Raw genomic sequence first — 22,158 nt, 5'->3', positions numbered from 1 at the left:
ATGTCAGTATTTAACATAATATCGATTCTCAAACGTGGCCTCAACATGGTTGTATTCTGGATGTATACCTAAATATATGAGCATGACCAACCAGATGGACAAGATCACAAGGTGGAAGTGAGTATCTAGCCAAAGTGGACTGATTGATAGATGACACACAGGGGGGTAAATAACTTTTTTAGAGTGTAAAAACTGTTAAAGGCAGGGATAGAAACTAGTTTGGCCTTAATAAGGCCCCAACAAATTGCACATGTTTAGTGTATTAACTGACCGTCAAAGTACCAAAGCTGCTTGGTCCCGAAGGTGAAAGCCTTTTGTTTTGCAGATACTGATGAATGCTCTATTGGAAACCCATGTGGCAATGGAACCTGTTCAAATGTTGTTGGGGGCTTTGAGTGTGCTTGTGATGAAGGTTTTGAACCCGGGCCCATGATGACTTGTGAAGGTAAAAAAAAAAAACAACAAAATTGAATACATTCAATATGTATATAATTTGTTCTGTATATAGATTTATTTTTATAGGGAGAAATAATTACTTAATCATCAGAAATAGAAATACTGACATACTATAATTATGGGACCTCCTGATTTACTCTGTTACAGACATTAATGAGTGTACAAACCCACTTCTGTGTGCTTTCCGCTGTGTAAATACATATGGCTCATATGAATGTACATGTCCATCTGGATATACCCTGCGAGAGGACCGTAGGATGTGCAAAGGTAAAATGTTATTTTCTATTCACTCCATTATATATGTTTCATTATGTCATATATTTGGTCACTACAATGGAGGATAGCAATTTAGACCTAAAGCTTTTGGTGGCTTAAAAATTATTTAAATTAGTTAATTGACCTTTAGTCTGTTACTCTCCAATAAATAGGTAAGACTAGCATTCTATCCATGTCATCCTGATTTAAGTTACCATTACCCGGTCATCCACAGTAACAGTAACAGTAACAGGTCCACCACCTGGCTGGCATTGCTTGCTGCATGCAATGGGGCTGCATGTTCTGTTCCACCATGCATGCGACATTGTAGAACAGAGCCAGTGTCAGGGCAGAACAGAGGGGAGGGCCACATATATTGCAGAGTGATATTAATAAGTGTGGGGACTTGGCAGAAAACTGGCAACATTCAAAACTGTGTTTGGGAAAAAACAACATACATACAAGTTATACAAAAAATAGAATAGTGCTGGGGGCCTGAAAAGAGGTGTGTGGGTGTTAACATGGATATCTGGCTTTGCTTCTCTAGGATGTCAGTTAGTGTATGATAAAGCTAATAAAGTATTGTGTATGTATTTCATGACTGAATTAAAACATAATTTTGGTGATTTATAGATCCATGGTAACTGGTGTATATTTATTTAAAAATGACTCAATAGCCCATTAATAAATAAGTTTTTAAAAAGTTTAACATGTACATAGAGATCAGTAAGAAACTGAAGTTCTAACTAGAAAGGGAAGTTTGAGAACAAACTTCATGTTGGTTTGAAAAAACATGTGAATTCACTCAATGAAATCTGATTGGCTCCACCCACTTTTTGTGACTTTTAACCTTAGTCCTTTACCCTTAGTCCCCCAGTGACCTAGTGAAAAGTTTGGGGACACTGGCATGAAAGCATGTTTATCTAAAGTGGTGCTTGAAATGGGACATAGCCAGTGTCGGACTGGGACACCCGGGGCCCACTAAAAAACCTTTGATCAGGGGCCCAGCCAAAAACCTTAGACCTGGGGTCCACTCTCAAAACTATTATTCTTCCTCTCCTCACTCAACCTCTATGCTCCTAGTCTCTTTTCTTTACATACTATAATACTATAATCTATTATTCCATCTATTTGGCCTCTTTGTTCTCATAGAAATAGGGAATGGCCATGAAATAGGCTAAATGTTTAGCAGCATGAGGGCCCACTGACACCTGGACCCACCGGGAGTTTTCCTGGTATCCTGGTGGGCCAGTCCGACACTGGTTTAGAGATATGTTAGGAAGCAGTTTTGACAAATTGTATGGGTCAAAATATGGGTGTTTATATTTATATAAAAATTATATCATATATATCATATATTTATGAGTGTTTATATGTAAAACAAGTAATATGTTTAGACAGAAATAGTCTTTCCTAACAGTGATGCTGTGAGATTACCCCTTGGCCTCTTTGAAGGATTATTCTAAAACTATTGTCTATTGCTACCTGAGGAAATATCATAACATTGTTTTACATCTCTTGCAGATCTGGATGAGTGTTCCGAAGGACTGCATGACTGTGAATCACGTGGAATGATGTGCAAAAATCTTATTGGTACTTTTATGTGCATCTGCCCACCTGGCATGCAACGTCGACAAGATGGAGAGGGATGTATGGGTGAGTAAATGATGATTTTATGGGCTTTAACTAAATTCAACAGCCTCCATTTTTTTGTGTCATTCACAAGCATTAATGAAGTGGCAACATTACTGACCTCTTTACAATAGAAATATGCATACATGAAAAACACAGAGTACATAAAGAATCGAAAAATACAGGAGGTAGATAAGATCCTGTTTATTAGACCTTACAATATAAACAAGAAGTTGGTATGTGACACAAGTTGTTGGGATGCCTCACATGTAACAACTTTGTAATTCTAGATGAAAATGAGTGCCGTACCAAGCCAGGTATTTGTGCAAATGGCCGTTGTGTAAATACCATCGGCAGCTACAAGTGTGACTGTAATGAAGGTTTTCAAGTCAGCAGTTCTGGGACAGAGTGTGCTGGTAAGTAAATATAATGCTGTACAACTTCATTGTGTCATGTGCACATGTGAATCTCTATATGCAATAATAAAGTAGACTGAGAATATCACTTTGGAAATATGTGAAAGCTTACAATTGAGATGCTAATATTACCAATAATTATATTGTTTTTGTTATTATTTTATATATTTGTATATTCCTGTTTAGCCTCCACAACTAACCATACTGATACTGTGGGTTAAGCTATCATTCATGAATGAGTGAATCACCCTGCCCAAACAGTAGATGACTAATCTAGTACTGACCCATAGTTGTATTTTAATGTGGGACAAGTTATAAATGTTCTTGGTGGTACAGATATGCCACATATAACCTACATACTTTTAAAAGTCAGTTGTTCACTAATTAAGATGGCTTGGGGAACAAAGGCTGTTCAATAATTTATAAATCAGTTGTCAATGTTGTATATACTTCAACACTTTTAATTAATACTCAATACCAATAGATTATTCTCAGCACCTGATACACGTACTTTCACTTGTTTAACTTTTCAGTAGTGCTTGTTAGTAATTAGTCTGTTCCTTCTTGGGTGCACTGATATTAATAGATACGGTGGATGATTCACTGTTTATCCAGAAGAAGGCCCTCTATCAGAGCAAAAAAACATTATTTAGAGCAAGATAAGAACATATGGCATTTGACTTTCCTAATATCATCCGTTTCTTTAAATAACGGTGCAGATGCTATATGTTTCATTTAATAAAATTAAATAAAAATAAAATTGTTGAAATTAATGAAACCTTTGCCATTCCTGTCAAAAAGATTATCTAGTAAAATGCATTTTTGTGAATTGTGAGCAAAATTGGGCCCATTTAAACACAGTTTACTGAGAAACTCGTGCCTAGTACCAATCTGCCAATCTTTTTTAATAAATTGCACAAGGTACAAGATACAATGCCACAGCCTTAGGCCCTAAGGAATATTGAATAGAGAACTTGCGTGTTGGCTTAAATACTTAAACACTGTCAACTTAAATAAAGTTGGTTTAATTCTGTACCACAAGTACAAGATACAATGCCACAGCCTTAGGCCCTAAGGAATATTGAATTGTTGGCTTAAATACTTTTACACTGTCAACTTACATAAAGTTGGTTTAATTCTGTACCACAGATACTCGTAAAGGATTCTGTTTCACTGAAGTTCTCCAAATCATGTGCCAACTCTCCTCCACCAACCGTAACATGGTCACTAAATCTGAATGCTGCTGTAATAGTGGACGAGGATGGGGCAATCAATGTGAAATATGCCCCCTGCCTGGGACTGGAGCCTACAAAAAGATGTGCCCACATGGACCTGGTTTCACCACTGATGGAAGAGGTAAAACATTTATTTTTATGTTGTACTATACTAAAACTTAGGATCATATGCAGGTGTAAAATCTTATACATATTCATGACCATTATTTTGCATTTTACATTGAATGTGGTGATGGGTCATGTAACACAGTTTTAAAAAAGATTCCATGGTACATAAACATAAATAGCTAAATAATAGCTAGCACCCCATTAACAGCTAATTTCCCCAAACAGATACCAATTTCATGCCCAAAGTCCTAATCTATTTTGCCTATGTAGTTACTATTTGATCAGTCTTTTTCACAGTTCACTTCCTCTTTAATTCTTTTACTTCTTACTATGTAAATTCCTTTAATCTTATAAATGCTCTTTCCTGTCATGCAGACATTGATGAGTGCAAAGTTCTGCCAAATGTGTGCAAGAATGGCCAGTGTATCAACACCATTGGGTCTTTCCGCTGTCACTGCAAACTGGGCTATACCACCGACCTTACTGGGACCACCTGTGTGGGTAAGAAACTGTAATTCACTTGTATTCAGTTATGTTGTATAGTGTTTTTGCGGACATGTAGACTATGATGCATGTTGTTCTAGCCAAATAGCTTTATACTACAATAGTTAAATACCTTTTACATGTTTAATATTATTTTTATCAATAAAATTAAATCGAACATTATTTATGGCAAACCACAAAGCAAACCACAAAGCTTTAAAAAAAATAGAAAATGGTACACATTTAACTCAACTATATATAAATGCTTTGTTTTGTAAAGTGCTGGATATCAACCTGATTTAACCTCCCTCCCCACCCCACATGGTCACCTACAGTAACAGCCCAGTCACCCACTATTAGTATGAATCGTAACTTAACCCTGCCATAGAAATACACTGTCACCTAAACTGTCACCTAAGTGTCACCTGAATCCTCAGAAGCAATCAAGCATGGAGTGTTCTTGGGCAGCATATAACCAAGATGCACCCAGATCTGATGGGATCTGGGTTGGAGTCTTTAGAGAAGGCTGGTTCAAGGCAGGTTTAACCCATGGTGCTAATATGCAAAAGAAAGTAAAACTAGAGCTTGAAGCTATGTTCTTGACTAAAAGCCAAATACAAAAGTTATACAAACAACAATTTTTTTTAGCAGAATCAATATCACAAGTACTCTTCTGCAGTATTTGCAGTATTTGAGGCTGAAATTAGCCTACATGATCTCACTTAGGTGTAAATTTTAATAATGCTATCAGCACTACTAGGGAACTGTGCAACAACATTTTAAGCTTTATTAAAAATATAATTTCATCAACATGTCCCAAACAATAACTGTGTATAACATAGTATTCAACAGTATTTTTTGGTCTGAAACCACCCAAAAATAACATTTGACACAGGGGATTATTTACTAAAGTCTGAATTTTTCTGGTCAGAGTTTTAAAGGGCAAAACACAATTTTTTCGTAGAACAAAACACAAATTCTTTCAGGTTTATTAAACCCAGATGCTGTGAGTCTGAAAAAAAGTACTCCATTTCAAACTTGCCGAGGTCATATAGAAGTAATGGCAGATGTCTTGTTTATAATTGAAAGATATCATGATCTGTGCTGGATTTCATACAATAATCCTAATAATTTGTGGTTTTCAGTCGATAATTTGTGAAAGCCAAAGAAATCCAAAGAAAATCATACAATAAGATTTTTTTTTGCTATTTTATGAGTCTTTTCCCACAACAGATTTTGTTGAGTTAATTTATTGATAAATAAGGTAAAAATGTAGATGGGAGTTTGGTCAAAGCAGTTTTAATAAGATGATGAGAACATTTGGATATAAGTAAATAACCACCTGAATGTGCTAAGAAAGGTACCTTATAAGCAGGGTGTTCATAAATTGCATAAATAGCAATGAAAACTGAGAAGATTACACATTTTCAGATTCCCATATTTTCACCAACAGGTGTCAGTATAATCTCACTAACAGTATGTTTCTGTGCTTGCTTTTGCAATAGCTGCCATTTTAGAAGCAAATTGTGTTCTGCATCAAAATTAAGGCATTTATTAAAAAATGGACTACTTGTAAAATGTAACTGCTGAAAAGATATTTTTTCTTGCATGCAATGAAATTTGTCAAAAAAAAACATTGCTTCAAACTTACAGATCTGGATGAATGTGCCCAGTCCCCCAAGCCATGCAATTTCATCTGCAAGAACACTGAAGGAAGTTATCAGTGCTCCTGCCCCAGAGGCTACATTCTGCAAGAAGATGGAAAAACCTGCAAAGGTATTTTCAGACACTGTAGCTAGCTACCTTATTGTTTTCAAACAGCATGCCACAAATAAAAACTATGCTCAATACTGTTGGTTTTTTATTTTTTACCATTTTAATATGTACATATGTTTTACATTTGTGTTATTTCTCATGTATTTCCAAGCAGCAGCTCAGTAACCCGTAATTAACTGCTCTACGAACTTATTGAGAAATTGTTTTATCATTTTACAACTTATTTCCACAGACCTTGATGAATGCTCAACCAAACAGCACAATTGTCAGTTCTTGTGTGTAAATACCATTGGGAGCTTCACCTGCAAGTGTCCACCTGGCTTTATTCAGCACCAGTCCTCTTGTATTGGTATGGAACTTTCCCTGTGACAAATACTAAATTTTCATTCCATTTTATTTTACTGTTCAAATACTAATATAATTTTCTAACTGCATAGGTTTGGAGCTAGAAAAAAAAAATTATTTTTATTTTTAAAATCTCAAAGACTCTAAAATCATATCTGACCAATACTCTGATCAATCTTATACTATGTTTTTTGTATTCTCTCATTTTAAGAAAAGAAAAAGTGAAAAAGATATTTTTATATAGTCTGGTCTATATGCAAGTAATCTACTTTGTATTTCTATTTCATCTTGAGAGATGTTTTGTGTGTGTGTGTTTTTTTGTTTGCTATGCATAACTCGCAAGCACTAATAGGTGGTTCTGCATACTTAAGTGGGAATATAGCAAAGCATGTATATTTGTAACCCCCAAAATGGTTCTACATTGACCACAGTCATACACTTTATGTGTAGTTTGACGAAACCCTGCAGTTGATAAGAAATAGAATAGATAATAGATGCATGAATTTATTTGTTTTAAGAACTGTATAGAACTATACCAATCATCAGCAATCTATACAGGTATGGGATTAGTTATCTGAAAACCCGTTATCCAGAAGTCCCGAATTACGGAAAGGCCATCTCTTGTAGAATCCTTTATAATTAACATTTTCAAAAATTACTTTTTTCTCTGTAACAATAAAACAGCACCTTATATTTGATCTCAGCTAAGCTATAATTAATCATTCTAATGTGTAAATGTGTAGGAATGTAAATATGTGTAAATGATTTATTAGCAGGTAGATCCAAAGTATGGAAAGACTTCTTATCCGGAAACCCTGAGCATTTTGGATATCAGGTCCCATACCTGTACTACTAAAAACTGGCATTGCTTGCTACAGTGAAGCCCATTACTCACAAGTTTGAATAAATCTTTCTCTATCAAGGAATCATACAACATACTTCTAAGGCTGTATTTAGCTACTGTATTTGTAAACTCCAGATGCATTACTCAACATTGAATCTCATGTGTCACTTAGAGGCTAGATCACAAGTTTGACCAGATTCTCTTGAAAAAAGCTGACATATCCTGCATAGACTAAATAGCTCTAACTGTCAACTTTCTGTAAATCTCTGTATGCCTAGCTAATGCATTGATAACATTGTAATGTTTCACTAGTGCAAATGATCAATAATGCAACCTCAAAACGTTGTTATGGCTGATCTTAGTTCTTCATTATTGGGTTAATTAGCCCAATAATTCTCATTAAGACTTAGCAACAAGCCTACACCACCAGTGCATTAAAGAGGGACAATAGACCAGATTCAGTTGATGAGAAAAGCTCTACTCTACTATCTATCACTATACTATATTGAAGTCTAAGGGGAAAAAGCTGGAACTTGAGTTTTCCCCCTCAAATTAAATATCATCCATAAGTTGTCACGTGATTAAAAAATGTTTTCTCAAGGCATTGAATATGGCCCAATGTGTGTTACAGGATGTTTAATGACATTTTGATCTTTGTCCACAGATAACAATGAATGCAATGCTCAACCCAACCTGTGTGGTTCACGTGGAATCTGCCAGAATAACCCAGGTAGCTTTACTTGTGAATGTCAGAAAGGATTCTCTTTAGACAGCAGTGGCAGCAACTGTGAAGGTAAGAGGCATTGAAGTGCTAACAAATTGATTTACCGTTAAATACATTTTATGTATGAATGAATGTATCACTACTTACACAATGCTATAAAGCAGAACAATACATTTACAGAACACACAGGGGTCATTACAATAATAAAAAAAGAGCACAGTTACATTAAAGATTTAGTACTGAAAAGAGAAAAGAAGTCTCTGCCTCTTAAAGCCTACAATCTAACATAAATAGAAGGATATTAAGTGCTGCAGGTAGTTGTCCCTGTATTATAACTTCCAAAGATTATAAAACACATAAAATGGTATGTGTGTCCCAAGAAGTAGGCTTCTCCAGAGAAATCAGGGGTGAATAAAGCATACTGTTCAAATAGAGAAAAACAAGCCTCAGGTGTATAAACACTGCTTAACTGCAGCCTTAGTTATGCTTTTAAGATAAGGAGCAGCTTATTATACAGAGTGCTTATTTGTGAACTGGTCATTTGTTTTACCTGGCTCTCAGTTCTCAGCAGAAGCTGGAAACATGGGGCATAGTTATGTCTGTCAGCTCTATTGGTAAATATCATAAGAATGTTTTTTTCTTTTTAATATGGTACATAGTCTAAATCCTTTACTTAGCAGTGGTGCTATCTGCAATGGGGTTGTACATTCTTCCCATGATTACTTGGGTTTCCTCTGGGTAATCCTGTTTCTACAGACATACACAAAATGTACATTAGAATGAACTACTTAAACAATGTAAGTCATGTAAGTCATCAGACAGTTTGCACTTGGAATATGCTTAGAAAAAAATAATAATTTTATATTAAGTGCATTGGCAACTTTGTACTGTTTTTGTGTGACATTCTAAGATTCATATGCTTTTACCCTTTAGATGTCGATGAATGTGATGGAAACCACCGATGTCAACATGGCTGCCAAAATGTCCTTGGGGGTTTTCGATGTGGGTGCCCACAGGGCTATGTTCAACACTACCAATGGAATCAGTGTGTAGGTGAGTAAAGTAAAGGGGAAAGAAGGTATGGAATAATGTGCAAGATGTGGGTGGGTAACTTACAGACACAAATTGTAGGATATTAATTGCTGTAGGGTGCCTGCAGTATATCATCACTTAACATGTACAAACAGCACATTTAAGCTTGATTTTTGACATCTTAAATTAGACTCTGACAGGCAACTATATTTTTCCCTGTGTCTTCATAGGCTTCCTCTGGTTACTTCTGTTTCTTTCCACACTCCAAAATCTTACTGGTTAACTGTTTGCTGACTGTGCCAGTGTAGATTATACAAAATGGCGTATTTTTAAATAGATTGAAAGCTGACCAAAGAGAAGCTGAAAACATGGACTAATTGTTGGAATAGCTGTACAGTTTACCATATATAGCCATGTTTTGATTTGATCAGTATGTTCATGTGCGGTGCTTACACTACTTAAATTTTTTGTTGCTCTTGCCAGATGAGAATGAATGTGCTTCCCAGTCTACCTGTGGGTCTGCCTCCTGCTATAACACACTGGGAAGCTTTAAGTGTGTCTGCCCATCTGGGTTTGATTTTGACCAGTCATTTGGTGGCTGCCAGGATGTTGATGAGTGCTCCTCTGGAGGAGGAAATCCTTGCAGTTATGGCTGCTCCAACACAGATGGCGGTTACCTGTGTGGCTGCCCAGGGGGTTACTTTCGAGCCGGACAAGGGTAAGTAAAGACGGTATAGTACATGACTCAGATTAAACTTTTTTTTTAAAAAATATATATATATCTATAAGTATCTTTGTTGCAGAATGAGGGAAACAAATGCTGCATTCTTCAAACAAAGATGCATCAGAGTGTGTCACAGAAACAGAATAAAAGAGTTCATTTGACATTGTTCCATGAGCAATGAGGGGAACACAATTACACCATTAGGGCCCATGCTCATAGCATTTGCCATAGACCTAATGCTCTGTATACCCTGTTTTAAGCACAGCTACTGTATGTCAGACACAGGAGAGCCCTGTACTTAAAGTATGACCCAGAATTCCACACAAGGTATATGCATTCCAGGCAGGGCTGTATTTCTGCTTAGTGTGCCTGAAGGCCGGCGTCCTCCTTTGCCCCCTCCCCTTCCCTCAGATCATGCTAATACACATCCTTTTTAGTACAGTGTGCTTTCCCATCCATTGTTTTGCATTTTGCCCCATATAAATGAGCTCATAAAATATTCCAGTTAGCTTCACCAGCCCGTTTATTATTACTATTACATTTATTTATAAAGTGTCAGCATTTTGCACAGGGCTGTACACAAGGGTACATAATGTAAAATAAACCAATTCATTATGTAACGAAGGCCAGCAAGGGCTTAGACTCTATAGGGTGGGAATAACTGATACACAATGTATAAAATTATGTCACTGAGGGGGAAGTATATGTTGGAAACTTTTTGACAGTGTTATGAGGAGATGAGCCAGCAGAATGCTATGTGCAGAAGTTGATGTGCTATGCAATATCCCATATCTTTTAGGTTATTTGGTAGGTTTGTACACTTCACAGTAGTGAGTTAAGTTTTATGTATAACTCTGAAGCATTTGTAACTGTATTTTAATAGATTTGTTTGACTGATGATATCAGTATTTTAAATGAAACGAGTACAAAAAATGTTAATTTTATACAATGTAAATGTTTTGTTTTTTTATTAATGTAGGCACTGTGTCTCAGGAATGGGATTTGGGAAGGGCTCTTACCTACAAGCTCCACTTGAAGAAGATGAAGAAAATGTCTTGTCTCCAGAAACCTGCTATGAATGCAAGATCAATGGGTACCCCAAGAGAGGAAGGCAGAGACGAAATGCAGATGACATTAATGGAAATGAGGTAAAGTCCTCAAAATGTTCATGACAAATCATTTATATTTTTGATATCATATAATTCTTAAAAACACACAGTAAAAGACATAATTTATGATTGCTTCACTCTAGATACACTGTAGATTATAATAAGATTTCAGATGGTTGTTAGGATAGAAGTAGGAGGGCTGGCAACTTTTGGCCTAGTGTGATATTTAGCAATAGTGTTGACCCAGATTATGGTCTACTCATCAATAAAAGTTTTCAAAAGCACACTAGATTAAAACATCATGCTCTTAATACTGCTTTAATTTAGTTTAAAAAGTATATATTCTCATGAATGCTCTAGGTAACATAGTAACATAGTAAGGTTGAAAAAAGTTCAAACTTTTAACACTATGGGGCACATTTACTCAGTTCGAGTGAAGGGAAAGAATAAAAAAAACGTTGAATTTCGAATGTTTTTTTTATTGGCTACTTCGCCCCTTGGAATTGGCTACTTCGACCTTCGACTTCGAATCGAATGATTCGAACTAAAAAACGTTCGACTATTCGACCATTCGATAGTCGAAGTACTGTCTCTTTATAAAAAACTTCAACCCCCTACATCTCCATCTAAAACCTACCGAACCTCAGTGTTAGCCTATGGGGAAGGTCCCCATAGGCTTTGTAAGCTTTTTTTGGTCGAAGAAAAATCGTTCGATCGATGGATTAAAATCCTTCGAATCGAACGATTTTTCCTTTGATCGTTCGATTGAAAGAATTACGGTAAATCCTTCAACTTCGATATTCGAAGTCGAAGGATTTACCTTCGGCAGTCGAATATTGAGGGTTAATTAACCCTTGATATTCGACCATATGTAAATCTGCCCCTATATGTAATCTGCCTAACTGCTAGTTGATCCAGAGGAAATCAAAAAAGACATTTGAAGCCTCTCCAATTTACCTCAGAGGGGGAAGAAATTCCTTCCTGACTCCAAAATTTCAATCGGACTAGTCCCAGGAACAATTTGTACTATGAGCTATCTTTCATAACCCTGTATTCCCTCACTTGCTAAAAAGCCATCCACCCCCTTCTCAGAGCCGGGCCACACCGTGCAGGCGCCCTAGGCAATCTGTCCCGCCGTAGCGCCGGCTTAGCAAGTGCATGCACGTGTTGATGCCGGCACGCATGCGTGTGTTGACGCACAAGCGCAAATCGGCATGCGCACATGCGCAGAAAGGCCAATCACTGTGCAGGAAGATGGGGAGTGAGGGGAACGGACATGGGGTAGGCGACAGAGCAGGTACGTGCCTGGCGCCCCCCCTAGCTTTGCGCCCTAGGCACGTGCATACTCTGCCTACCCCTAGTTCTGGCCCTGCACCTTCTTAAACCTGTATGACTGATTCAGGGAGAGATGTCCACATCTTCATAGTTCTCACTGTAAAAAACCCTTCTGAATATTTAGATGGAACCTCATTTCCCATGTGTCAGGTGGAAGGACCTACTGGTAAATAAAGCATTAGAGAGATTATGCTATAATCTATGATGTAATCTAAAGGTGGAAACTGCATTACATATTTGCCACTAATGACCAGTAAAAAATAAATATAACACTTGTTGAGGGAACATCTATGTGTTATGCAGATTTTTTGTAATACTTATTTTGATGATTCCAATGAGGACACTGTGATTATTTAAGGCAAAATTCTAAACCATTTTATATACTGTTTATCTTTGTAATAAATTCACAATATCACAGTCCCCCTAAACAATGTGGTGATTGTTTTTTCAGGCCGATGGAGCAGGGGCTTGATATTTTGCTAAATGTAGGAATGTTGCAATAGAGACTTAATATTCTCTTTATCTCTTTCTCCAATCAGATCCAGAATGTTAGCCTTGCTAGTGTTGACATAGATGCTCCACTTAATTTGACCCTAAACATCTCAGATCTTGCCAACAAGCAGCATATCTTGGAGTTCATTCCAGCCCTGGAATCACTAGAGAACCGCGTACGCTACATAATCTCCCATGGTAACGAGGGTGGCATTTTCCGCATACATCAAAAAGATGGTATTAGCTATCTACATTTAGGCCATAAGAAAGTTTCCATGGGCATATACAACCTGGAGATTGCCAGCATACCATTATACAGAAAGAAGGAACTTCAGAAACTGGAGGACGAGAAGGACCACAACTACCTCAGTGGAGAAGTAGGCCAGACACTCAAGATGAAACTTCATATACATCTTTATTGAGATCAAAAATTAACATTCCTTATACGGAATTGTACACTTCTAGGAAAAATCTTCTTCTGTCTTATGTTCAAATAGCAAGCTTTTGTGTCAGAAACCTCAGCACTAAAGCATAAGATTGATGGGAAATGTGGAATATGGGTCCAGTGAAATATGGGTCCTGCAGTGACCAATGCATTTTAAGGTTACTTGTCATATTTTTTTTAATATAAAATTGGTGAATAAAATTATGAAAAATTGAAGGAAAAATTAAGATACATTGAGTTTAAGGTAGATGCCAGACAATATACAAATAACAGATGGATGTAATGTGGGGTAAGAAGGAAGTTGCAGCTATATACAGTGCCTTAATAGTACAATGGTTCTCTTAACATATAGTCATTTTGGGCAAAATTTATTTGAACCTAGTAATAGAAGTATTTAAATATATTTTGACCGATTCCCTTGAAAACCTCCTGAACTGTGTATTTTTTTAAACAATACATCTACTCAAATTAATTTAAAATTCATACTGTAATAAATGAAATGCATTTAGTTCTGTAATTGCTAGTTCATTGTTCCATTTTGCTGGTGGAAGCAATATTGCTCAGAAGGATTTTAACTTCTAAGGATATAGCGTTCCAAAGCAGGAAAAAGACAGTTTACACACTACATGGCAGAATTACAGCAAAAATTGGTGTCTTATTTTTTAGATATTTATTAATTTAAGATAAAGCTTAAATGCGGCAGATTAATATGTGGATTTGGGATGTAAACCTTGTCTCAAAAATGTGCATATTCTGCAGGTGAGATTTTTGGGAAGAATATGATTCAATATGGTGCCAAAATCCCCACCTTTGGTAGATTTTTAAGGAAGGTGAACCAAAGGCCTAACTTACATAATGATGCTGATTATTATTTTCTTTTCTTTTAATTAAATATTTTATGCTACTCATTCAGCACAGGATAGTTCAGAAAGGGGAAACACCTTCATTTTATAGTACAGAATAGTATATAAACCTTTTCAAAACTAACAATACCTAAAACTGAGTTCTGTGTATTGTTGAGTCACCCTAATTTGGAAAAATGTTTGCCAGTTAAGCACAACATAATAAATAAGGCTATCTTATCGCTTTATATTCTATAAATGTATTTTAGAAATTTGATAAGTTTGCATTACCAGACAGCATGTAATGCACAGATTGTTTTCTGAAGCAGATTAGAAAAAATATCTAGACTGGATAAAGGGAACAACTGCAAATCTCTTCCGGTTATTTTCAATTCAAGCACTTGACTTATGGCTCCTGGAAGCAGTGTCTGTGGTCACAATTAGTACTCAAGTAATTCATAAGCAAATTTCAAAAGGCAAATGATCACCAGAGGCTATCCTTCTTTCAATTCCATTTATTCCCTAAAGAAGAGTAAACATTTAATATTCATATTTTTTTTAACAAAATTAGTCACAATAAGTAATTTCAAGCTTTATTTAAAATGTAATGTATTCATCAATGCAGATATTTAAAGGCTCCCAAAATACAGAACAATCTCAAGTGTGTGAGCTGGGGGTGGGAAACATAATGGTTAATTGCCAAGTAATTTTTAATGCAAAAATGTTTGTTCTAAAACTATTTTGGTTTTCAGGGTAATGTCCTTAATTATTCCTTTGCTAAAGATGTTTTAACATGTAGTATTTGCCCAAATGCAACGAAGGATCAGTAGGTAATGGAAAAAATATTCGCAATACGAAAAGTTATGCCTTTGTGCAACCAAATTTTCCTTTGTGCAAATTTAAAATAGCTTTTGCAAACCCAGAAACAGTTTAGACACCACTTCCGACAGTGGAAGAAGGTTTGCGAATTTTATAGTTTGCGCCAGTGCACAGTGAATGTAATAAAACCTCTTACTGAAAAAGTTGTGTTTGCTCCAAAAAATTATGACTGCTTCAAGCGCTTCTTAAAAGTGGGCAATGCGCAATTAAAATTTGCAATATGAAATTAAAATTTGCAATGCAATAACAGTCTAAGTAAGAGTATAACATTACGAAATCCAAATGTCTTATTTGTGCAAATTAAAAAAAATAACTTTACAACACAAATTTATGTATGGGATCAAATGCTTTATAAAGGTTTGTGTGTATAGGAATTCTGTATAAACCCTTCCCATCAGCCAAGGGAACAACATCAAGTAAACAGTCATTGTCCAATAATTCTCATCCTATAGCAGCTGCTCAAACTGCTTCCTGCAGTGTGCAAATTTTGAAAAAGAAAAGAATGGTGCTACTTTACACTATAGTATTATACATACACAGTACTACCTGACACAATGCTGTATCCATCCCACGGTGCTTCCATCACCCATCCAGTGCTTGAAACGGCTTGGTTACTGCACTGTACATTTTATTTTTTTGTTTTGTTTTGGGTTTTTTATATTTATGTATAACCACAAATGTTAATTGTTGCTATTTTTTGTAAGTTCATACTCCTGTAGTATATATATTTTTATTTGGTACATGTTGTTGATTTTTTTAATTATTTTTTAAATTGTAATTCCAAAGGGCAGCCACTTGCTGACATATGTGTGAATACTGTAATTCTTGCCGAAAATCAAACTTGAAAAACAAAATTTTAGTTCTCAAAATGAAATATTGAAGAAATGAACCTCTTACTAAAAGGTGCTACACATATAATATCTGTTTTCAATACATTTATTTTCAGTCTTGTGTTGAGCCACTTATGTTATTTCTGGAAATACTGCATTTGATTTTGTTCCAGTGTGTATACAAAACAATAACACGCAAAGTGTGCTGTATTTTTCTGTGTTCTGCTTGTTATTGGGCACAAAAGTTGTAACGTTTGTACAACTTAACTTTTTTTTGTATCAGAAGCAACAGCAACAATAAAATTATTTTGGGTAAAAATAATATTAACATTTATTTAATATCAGATGACCATGTTTCTTGAGAAGCAGACGTGCTCTATTCCTAGTTGATTCAATTCTACCATGACAGAGAAGATAAGAAGCACATCAGTGGGATTTTATATTGAAGTTACCTATGAATACTAGAGATAACTGAATGGTTGAGTGAAGAGTTTTTATTGTTGCATGTGAACATAAATTGTTCTTAGACTACATTTTTTTGTTTTTATGTCATTGAATTTTAGTTCAGAATGGTCAAAATTTAGTATAAATAAGTAAACATCAAACATATTGTACTCAGTTTAGGAAAAAATCAATATTTTCATTACCTGTAATACAGAAAGATATTTTAGACCAATAGATATTGCTGATATTTAATATCTAACGAACAGAGCTGTCAACCTTCTTTGTCACACTGGCGGGGGATTTGCGGACAAAAATTTCCAAATCTGTGATATAATCGGAAGTGACTCTGCTGACATCACTAACGCAGTCTGCACATGCACACATTGGATTGTTGCCTGCAATCATGAAAAATTGTTAGTAATTGGGGGAATGAGTGAAAGAGATGGAAGAATGGGGGACTCTGGGTAAAATCTGGTAACTCCAGATAAAATAGTGGGAATTGCAGCTCTGAATGAATAATATGTGAGGAATATCAGATATTGCTAAATATTGAATTAATGATATGTGAGGAAAATGGGAATAACTCCAAGCAACTGACATAACATTTTTACTTTCTGTAATTTACTTTTCCCATAGTCCATTTGGCAGCAAACAAAGAGATTTATTCTATCTTACTTGCTATGTAAGACAAGTAGAGAGAAAATAAAAAGTTAATAACTCCGCCTATGAAATAGGCTTTACCCCTAGAGGTCATAAAGTGATATAGTGAATATAGTGAATAAAGAGTAGTCGACACAACTGACAAATATGTTTTCACATTTTTTGAAGTCTTTCTTAGACTTTCTTAAGTCTCAGATCTTACGTCAAGAACAGGGAGTCGACCTTCTGATTAACATAAGGAATTATGCTCTCTTGATTGACGTTATCAAAAGCGCCCACCTTGGGAATGAAATAGGAAGAACTACTTCATCCTGAAGGAAAATTAGATTGGGTTCTTTGGAACATAAGGCTTCTAACTTCCTTCAATTTTTCTGGCAGAAGTAAATCCTACTAAAAAGAGAATTTTGAAGTAGGATTGTACCAAATTCAATATTTTAGGATTCAGACAAAATCCAATTCCTTCACAAAATATTCAATTGAACCAAATTCTAATTTGCAAATGAAAAAAGTCCCACCTAAATATTGTACTCATCCTTCATGTGAACCACAATAATACTGGGTACATTAGTCTCTGGCCATTATAGAATATTCTGTATCTCCCTGCTCAAATGTTGGGGCTCTGGTTCCCTCCTGCTTGCAGACTACTATGGTACAAGTATATTCACTTCATTCATTCATTTTCATTATTAATGCATTATTTTTCTAATGTTTGCTTCTCAAATCTTGTTGCAAAGCCAAAATGGCTTTGAAGACTGTCCTCAACTCTCTGAAGTTCAAAGACATTGAACTCTCCATTGGGCTCAAAACACTGTCATCTGGTTCATAAGTGCCAGATTGAGAGTTGTCCATTTCAAAGGACAATCCCTGAGTAAGATTGTTGGTGCCTTGTCTTTCTACTAAGATTGCTGTTGATCCAATCTGAAAAGATAGTCTTCCTGAAGAAGTCCCACGGCACTTAAGTCTTAAACAGATTCCTTGATCTGGAGTAGTTTATTTGAAGTAGTTGAACTACCCTGGAACTGTACCTATTGCATAGTGGTCCATAAACTCCTTAATTCAGTCTGGTGAAGAATTAGACATAGCAGAAATCCTTTTCTGAGCTAAATAGGTCAAACATTCACACCAGAATCTTTTTTTCATAACCATCAGGGATCAGTGTATTACATGCTCTGCACTGTTAATGTTTACATATACAGTGATAAGAATAAGTTTGGGAGCCCCTCTCAACCTGCATAATAATTTACACTACTTTCAACAAAAAAGATAAGAGTGGTATGTCTTTCATTTCCCAGGAACATCTGAGTACTGGGGGGTTTTCTGAACAAAGATTTTTATTGAAGCAGTATTCAGTTATATGGAATTAAATCAAATGTGAAAAACTGGCTGTGCAAAAATGTGGGTAATTTTGCTATTTGAATGCATGCAACTGCTCAATACTGATTACTGGCAACACCAAATTGGTTGGATTAGTTTGTTAAGCCTTGAACTTCATAGGCAGGTGTGTCCAATCATGAGAAAAGGTATTTAAGGTGGCCAATTGCAAGTTGTGCTTCTGTTTGACTCTCCTTTGAAGAGTGTCGGCATGGGATCCTCAAAGCAACTCTCAAAACATCTGAAAACAAAGATTGTTCAGTATCATGGTTTAGGAGAAGGCTACAAAAAGTTATCTGAAAGGTTTAAACTGTCAGTTCAACTGGAATTAATGTAATCAGGAAATAGAAGGCCACAGGCACAGCTGCTTTAAAACCCAGTTCTGGCAGGCCAAGAAAAATACGGATACGCAAATACGGAGGATTGTGGGAATGGTTACAGACAACCCAAAGATCACCTCCAAATACCTGCAAGAACATCTTGCTGGAGATGGTGTATCTGTACATAATTGTACAATTCAGAGCAATTTGCACAAAGAACATCTGTATGGCAGGGTGACGAGAAAGAATCCCTTTCTGCACTCATGCCACAAACAGAGTCGCTTGTTGTATGCAAAAACTCAATTAGATAAGCCACAGTCATTTTGGAACAAAGTGCTTTGGACTGATGAGACAAAAATTTAGTTATTTGGTCAAAACAAAAAGCTCTTTGCATGGCTGAAGAAGAACACCACATTCCGAGAAAAACACCTACTACCCACTGTCAAATTTGCTGGAAGTTCCATCATGCTGTGGGGCTGTGTGGCTAGTTCAGGGACTGGGGCCCTTGTTAAAGTAGAGGGTCGAATGAACTCAACCCAATCTCAACAAATTCTTCAGGATAATGTTCAAGCATCAGTCACAAATTTGAAGTTACGCAGGGGAAGGATATTCCAAGAAGACAATGACCCTAAACACACTTCGAAATCTACAAAGGCAGTTATGCAGAGAGAGAAGTGCAATATTCTGGAATGGCCAAAATTCTCATCAGCTAACTAACATTTTCTCTGTCTTCATCTGCTTAGGTGGCTGCAGTCTAAGCAGATGAAGACAGAGAAAATGGACAGTAAGAAACCACCAGTGCTGCTTTTGACTGTGTCTAATGCAATGTTTGTTGTAAGAGCGTCAACTGAATAGAAATGTTTGTGTCCTGCATATATGGAATTCCACTGTGTCATCCATGATGTCAGCATGCATCAGCCCATTGTACTACTACTTTGTCGCACATAATATTTTCTGAAAAGCCAACCTTAGGCTACACAAAAAGAAGTTACATTATGCAGAATCCTAAGGGGCACAATCCTAGCCCCAGGATCACCTACCCCTAGGGGTGTTTAGCCCTGTGGTCATCCGATCCCATTAAACTGGACCTGGAAAAAACTGAACATAAAAAGGAAAGAAAAATAACTATTTATAACTCAAAGTAAGACAGGTAGGACAAAAAACTGTAATGACCTTTAGAGCTAACTGCTAGCTATTTATTGGTGGGGTACTAACTGGGGAAGTCCCAAAGTCCAAACGACTGGGGAAGTCCCAAAGCTGTCCAGAAAAGAGGGGGCAAACAAAAAAACTAGGGCTGCCGAGGAGCCTGAACTAGCATAACAGAAAAGAAGTCAGGAACTATCTATGTGCCACTGCTGCACCTTCCTGCCAAAGGCCGCTTCTGAAGAAGCCATAACGTCTAACTTGTAAAACTTTGAAAATGTGTGAAAAGATGACCAGGTAGCCGCCTTACACATGGCCTCCATGGAAGCCTGGTTGTGAAGGGCACAGGACTGGAATGGAAGCGCTTTACTCATGGATTTATAAGTTTCACCTATTGCTGCCACTATCCATCTAGCTAGAGAGCGTTTGGATTTGGGCTATTTGCAAGCAAAATTTGTACACATAGATCTAAGCTATAATAATTAGCCTATTTCACAAGCTGAACCTAAATTAACAACTGCAATGGGCAAAGATAACAAAAAGAAACATCAGACCCCGAGCCAAACATGTATTTCACAGGCAAAAACTCCATCGGTGTCCAGATTTGTTGAAAAAGCAGACGATGGTGAAGGATCACAACAGCAAAACAAGATGGTGGAGGCTCAAGCCCGGAGCCCCAGTCTGTCATTATCATTGAACTCTGCACCGAGATCTCCAGCGCAAGCAGATCTACATGAGCTAATATCCTCATTACCGTCAAAATCGGATTTACAAGAAATCGCAAGCTCAATTAAAACAGCACAGAGAGCCGAGAGAGCACAGAGACACGCCAAAAGACATCGGAGAAAAACTTGGGGAAATGGAGGCCCAAACCATTACAAACACATTAGCGACCAAAAGATCCACAGAGCAGGTCAATGAGCATCATAAATATATTTACCTCCTTCAACGGCAGATGGAAGATCTGGATAACCGAGGGCGTCGGAACAACATAATCATACGCTGTGTTCCAGAGACGGTTAAGCCAGCGGAAATTGAACCTGAACTAAGGGAGATCTTCAATTATGTGCTAGATAGGCCCCGAGAAACGGCCATTGAATTTGATCGAGCACACAGAGCGCTGGGCATGCTGCAGAGAAGCGAACAGCCACGGGACATTATATGCTGTTTAAATAAGCATAAACTCAAGGAATTAATAATGCAAAAATCCCATACGGCAGGACAACTAACATAGGCAGGTACTAAAATAGAGATATATCAAGACCTAGCGTGGCTCACATTACAGCAGAGACGCACCCCTTGCCCTCTCACATTTATACTGCATGAGAAGGGAATCAAGTACAGATGGGGATATCCATTTGCTTTAACAGCGCAGAAAGATGAATACTGAAGAATGAATAAAAGAAGAATACTGATTTCACAGTATTAAGGAACCAGACGAAATACAACCGTTTTGGTTTAATCTAGGTATACCGTCTGTGGAACTGAAGGATTGGAGAGAATTGGCATACATTGGGGATGACCTGCCCATACCAGATACACAGAACTGGACAACTCCAACAAAGAAAGGGACATCAAGCAACAGATTTAATACCAGACAAGACTCATAAACAAAGATGGTTCAAAAATGAAGGACTTTAATGAACAGTCTCCTATCTCTACATAGAACATAAAGAACATCCTTAACATAGAATGCAATGGACAGTGAAGTATGAAAGCTGGGATGGGATATGGAGGAGGGGGGGGGGAGGGTGAAGCATTAACAGGGTTGAATGCAGATTTTTTTTTTTTTTTTGCCTTGTCCTCCTCTCCCTCTCCATGCCCCTACACAGTTTATCGTAGACACTGTCTTTGTCCAAACAAAAGTGGGGGGAAGAAAAGGGAAAAAAAGGAAAAAAAAAACCAAAAAAACATTGCTATAGAATAGGCTCAAAAGTAACGCCACATTGTAGAGATACAGGAGCCTGATTGTGATTGCCATTAACTGCAGTTAATCCACCTCACATATAGTAGTCCTAGAGGGCTTAGTGATTCGCACCACGTACCCCTAACCTACTGTTACTAATCCACGCAGAATACTCTCCCAAATGATCAGGGAAGTTGCGGAAAATAGAATACCCGATATTTTAGCTCGGGATAGCATTGAAGGCACAGCAAAACAAAGTACATATGTTTTAAAGGAACAAAGCCCTCTGTGCTCTTGCTCTTTTGTTTTTGGTTTGTATAAGTTATGGTTGTTATGTATTGTTTTATGGGTG

General features: G+C 36.8%; 1 protein-coding gene across 3 annotated transcripts in view; it reads left to right on the top strand.

Annotated features, from left to right (window-relative positions):
- The window catches only part of fbn3.S (fibrillin 3 S homeolog), a 141,534-nt gene extending 125,250 nt beyond the window's left edge, over positions 1-16,284 (top strand). For all 3 annotated transcript variants that reach the window (XM_041579836.1, XM_041579837.1, XM_041579835.1), the window contains 13 exons: positions 326-445; positions 604-723; positions 2,236-2,367; positions 2,634-2,759; positions 3,909-4,115; positions 4,478-4,603; positions 6,239-6,361; positions 6,594-6,710; positions 8,215-8,343; positions 9,208-9,327; positions 9,790-10,024; positions 11,010-11,178; positions 13,014-16,284. In XM_041579836.1, coding sequence (XP_041435770.1) covers positions 326-445; positions 604-723; positions 2,236-2,367; positions 2,634-2,759; positions 3,909-4,115; positions 4,478-4,603; positions 6,239-6,361; positions 6,594-6,710; positions 8,215-8,343; positions 9,208-9,327; positions 9,790-10,024; positions 11,010-11,178; positions 13,014-13,388 — 2,099 coding nt within the window. In that variant the 3' untranslated portion in view covers positions 13,389-16,284. The remainder of the gene's footprint in view (positions 1-325; positions 446-603; positions 724-2,235; positions 2,368-2,633; positions 2,760-3,908; positions 4,116-4,477; positions 4,604-6,238; positions 6,362-6,593; positions 6,711-8,214; positions 8,344-9,207; positions 9,328-9,789; positions 10,025-11,009; positions 11,179-13,013) is intronic.
- The last annotated feature ends 5,874 nt before the right edge of the window (positions 16,285-22,158 follow it).

Source organism: Xenopus laevis, chromosome 1S (assembly GCF_017654675.1).
Source record: "Xenopus laevis strain J_2021 chromosome 1S, Xenopus_laevis_v10.1, whole genome shotgun sequence".
NCBI lineage: Eukaryota > Metazoa > Chordata > Amphibia > Anura > Pipidae > Xenopus > Xenopus laevis.
The sequence above is the reverse complement of the archived record's forward strand: the minus strand, read 5'-3'. Positions and strand labels throughout refer to the sequence as shown.